Source organism: Adelges cooleyi, unplaced genomic scaffold, assembly GCF_023614345.1.
Source record: "Adelges cooleyi isolate 19-005CV unplaced genomic scaffold, UGA_ACOO_1.1 ACOO_flye_CR_arks_rails_tigmint_CR_PRNA_40, whole genome shotgun sequence".
Taxonomy (NCBI): domain Eukaryota; kingdom Metazoa; phylum Arthropoda; class Insecta; order Hemiptera; family Adelgidae; genus Adelges; species Adelges cooleyi.
Window position 1 is genome coordinate 234,606 of NW_026096079.1, and position 3,285 is coordinate 237,890.

The 3,285-nt window shown below is 26.6% G+C and overlaps 1 protein-coding gene across 1 annotated transcript; it reads left to right on the top strand.

The window, feature by feature from the left end:
* Positions 1-280: 280 nt before the first annotated feature.
* On the top strand, positions 281-2,757 carry LOC126841630 (cobalamin trafficking protein CblD-like). The gene is made up of 6 exons (XM_050578211.1): positions 281-298; positions 1,168-1,272; positions 1,837-1,900; positions 2,001-2,113; positions 2,186-2,396; positions 2,663-2,757. The coding sequence occupies exons 1-6, from the start codon at positions 281-283 to the stop codon at positions 2,755-2,757; spliced, it is 606 nt and encodes a 201-aa protein (XP_050434168.1).
* The last annotated feature ends 528 nt before the right edge of the window (positions 2,758-3,285 follow it).

A 3,285-nucleotide genomic window follows, 5' to 3' on the forward strand; every position in this document is an offset into this window, starting at 1 on the left:
TGGTCACATTTTAAACGTTTTAACCAAGCGGTATCGTTGTTATCAGTATAATATAATACTGTTATCAACTCACCTTGATTTATTTTCTTATCATAAGTTGACGCGTAAGTCTGAATATAATATAATGGCTAGAAAAGTTCCGTAGTGGCATAGAAATATTTACTTACCACATAAAATATAAACAATTATTAAAGATGATTGCAAAGCCTTTTATTGACAGTTGACGAATCTTCTGAAATCGAACGATTGCTATCAAATATTGTATTTAGGACCGTTCATCATGTTGTATTGTCTCAAGGTTAGTAGAATTTTATTTAAAAATATTACCTAAGTAACTCTTCGGTTATAGTTACAAAATATGTAAAACGTAGTTTATTTAATTCGGTCAAATAGCGTTGTTTTTTTTTACTACATTTGTTGTTAATAAAAAAAACAATAAGTGTATATTGAATTTTTTAATTTTTTATAGAAATATGAGATGATAATTATAAGATTATGTTTAATTGTCTATGTTTTATTGTAAATGTTCATTCCAATTATTGTTGTAGGCATATTTTTTGTATAAAATCAAAACAATCAACTGTAAGTAGAATCAATAAGAATGCACTCGTAAAAAAAAAAGTATATTTTGAAAGAATATACGAGGCAGAACTAAAATAATAAGATTAAGATACTCAATTCAAGGCCTTTTGATACATTTTACACGAAAATTGTTCGAACCAAATTTTATATTTTCATATACATTGACGGTTATACTATTTTATTACTTACCGCCATTGTATAGATTTTGAACTATTTATTTTATGTAAGTAAATCCTGAAAATTGATTAAAAGGTGTACGTAAACTATTCACACTATGTACGGCTTTACTAAGAAAATTATTTGCCTAATTGTCAAAATTGCAATCTAAAATTTACTCATAATTTAAGAACATCAAATAATAATATTAAATTTGATTATCCGGGTACTTTTATTCGTTGAACCTTTGTTGTATTTCAATTTTTTGTTAGTTTTGCCATTTGCATATTCATTTATTTTATTAAACTATAATATACAGCAATTTTGCATTTACTTGTCAAGGTAATGATTAGATGCTGTTAGAGTTGTATCTGAACTCGTATTTGAAACACTATTAATTAATACCTAAATATGTTTGTATTATAATAGAAAATAGAGGACTCTGAATTCCGAACAAACCCTAATTGGCGGTTGATACCGAAAAATAAAGACAGTCAATTTAAATTGCCTAATAATGTCGGTATTGCTCCTGAAGTAAGTCTGGCTAATAATATATCTAAATTGTTGTCATTAGATAAAATGCTATTGAGCCGCAAACAGAGTTGGAAGTAACCTGGGTTTTTTTTTTGTTTAATTAAAAATACAGTTAAGTTTTTAAAAGTATGGATAATTCTTATAAAAACGTTATATTTTTGGATAACTACTAAATATTTGCTGGATTTTTGTGGTTTGAGATTTTTATCTAACTGACTGCAAATGAAATCTGTATGTTGTCATACAATGGAAATTTATTATGGTTTTATTGTTCTAACATCATTTATGGTATTGTATTAAAAATTGGTTTTAGTTGTTGTGATAAATACATTGTTTTTAATAGGTAAAGAATATACCTGAGTTAGATTTCATTATTACTTTTACGTTTTATTATTAATACTTATATATATAATATATATAAATAAACAGACTGTTGTATGCACTAATGATGGTAAAATTGCTCCTGAAATACATATACACTATAGAGAATTATTTTTGTGGTAAAGAGTTTATTTAAATATTTAACTATTTTATTAATATAAATATTTGTTTTTTTTCTTCTAGAATTGTGATATAACTACTCGTTTAAACTGTCGTTTGGAAGACTGTCCAGTTTTATTAAAATCAGGTATATAATATAATATATATATATATATATACATATATATATAATAAAACTCTTTTAATATTATTAAAAATACTTAGTAAACTGTCAAATATTGTTTCAGAAATTACAGAAAGATTCAATGTTCCACATCTTAAGAATTCTCATATAAGTATAATTACAATAAGTTTGGAGGAAGACTTATGTAACTCGAATCTTTCTAACTTAACGAGACACGTAATTATTTTAATATATCCTTACGCGATAATTGACATATCAGCTTAATGATATCAAAATATTTTATTTTAGTATCTCCATGCAGCTTTTAGTATTAGCGATCGATTACTGAGTGAAGAATATTGGGTTGACTTCATACACCCTTACACCGGTTTGCCGGCTATTAGTCTTGGCGATTTTTCTAAACTTGAACTTCCCTATAAGCACAAAGTTTATCATGTCAGCAAGCGTAAGGAGTGCAAAGACATTGTAGAGAAAATATCTCCAAGCGCTATTACTCTTGGTAAGATTAGTGTAAAATTATTATTTAAATTAAAATGCAGAGTACCAAATTATCATCAATTTTCTGTAAGAATTAATTATGAAGAAAAAAAAATCAAATTTACATGATGTAATTTCCACTCTAAAAATACTCTAGTCATATCGGTAATATTGGTATCTGTAAACCTTAACTCGAAAAAAAAGTGAAATGAAGAAGTACAGTTGTGTGAAGCTAAAAAAATATTTATGTTTGTGTTTTTACAATTCAGATCCTATTGTTTGTTTCAGGTAATATTTTTACAAACGCTTCTCCGACAAAAACTGATAGAATTCAAGAGATTTTGGATGAAGTCATTGATTTACATTGCACTGATAATGGCTAAATGGATGTTACACTATGTTTGAAACTAAATATATATGTATATTGAGAAATGGGTTATATTAGCAAACCTTTAGATTAAAAATTGAGTTTTGTACACGCAGAATTTATGTCTAAACTATGTCTTAGTATTATATTAAAATTGGTGAACTAAATTTGAAAAATGTTCCACCCTTCCAAACACCTTCCAAATATTATGCTCTAATTGGAAAAAATAGTATCTCTTAACGAACTCTCTGATTGATAAAGATCCGATCATTATTTTTAAAACGGTATCCTTCATTTTTAAAATTGTTATCAGAACGTTATTAAAAATGAGGGATGTCGGTAAAAATACTGATTGAGCATTTGTAATTTTTAAACCAATCTGTGACTGGCAACGAAAGTATAACAGGCCGATCCGAAATTTTATATTAAAAACTTTTAGATTTATCCGCTAGATTGCTCTAGTAAGATGAAATATGACGAATTAAATAATGAGAAAGGGAAAAAAAAGATTCTTGCAAGAAAGCAAAATGGCGCATTGGAGGGT

Bases quoted from the DNA above. Each gene is read 5' to 3' on its own strand.
- LOC126841630 (XM_050578211.1), top strand. The intron at 1,901-2,000 runs GTATATAATATA...ATATTGTTTCAG, and splicing joins TCCAGTTTTATTAAAATCAG to AAATTACAGAAAGATTCAAT. The intron at 2,397-2,662 runs GTAAGATTAGTG...TGTTTGTTTCAG, and splicing joins TCCAAGCGCTATTACTCTTG to GTAATATTTTTACAAACGCT.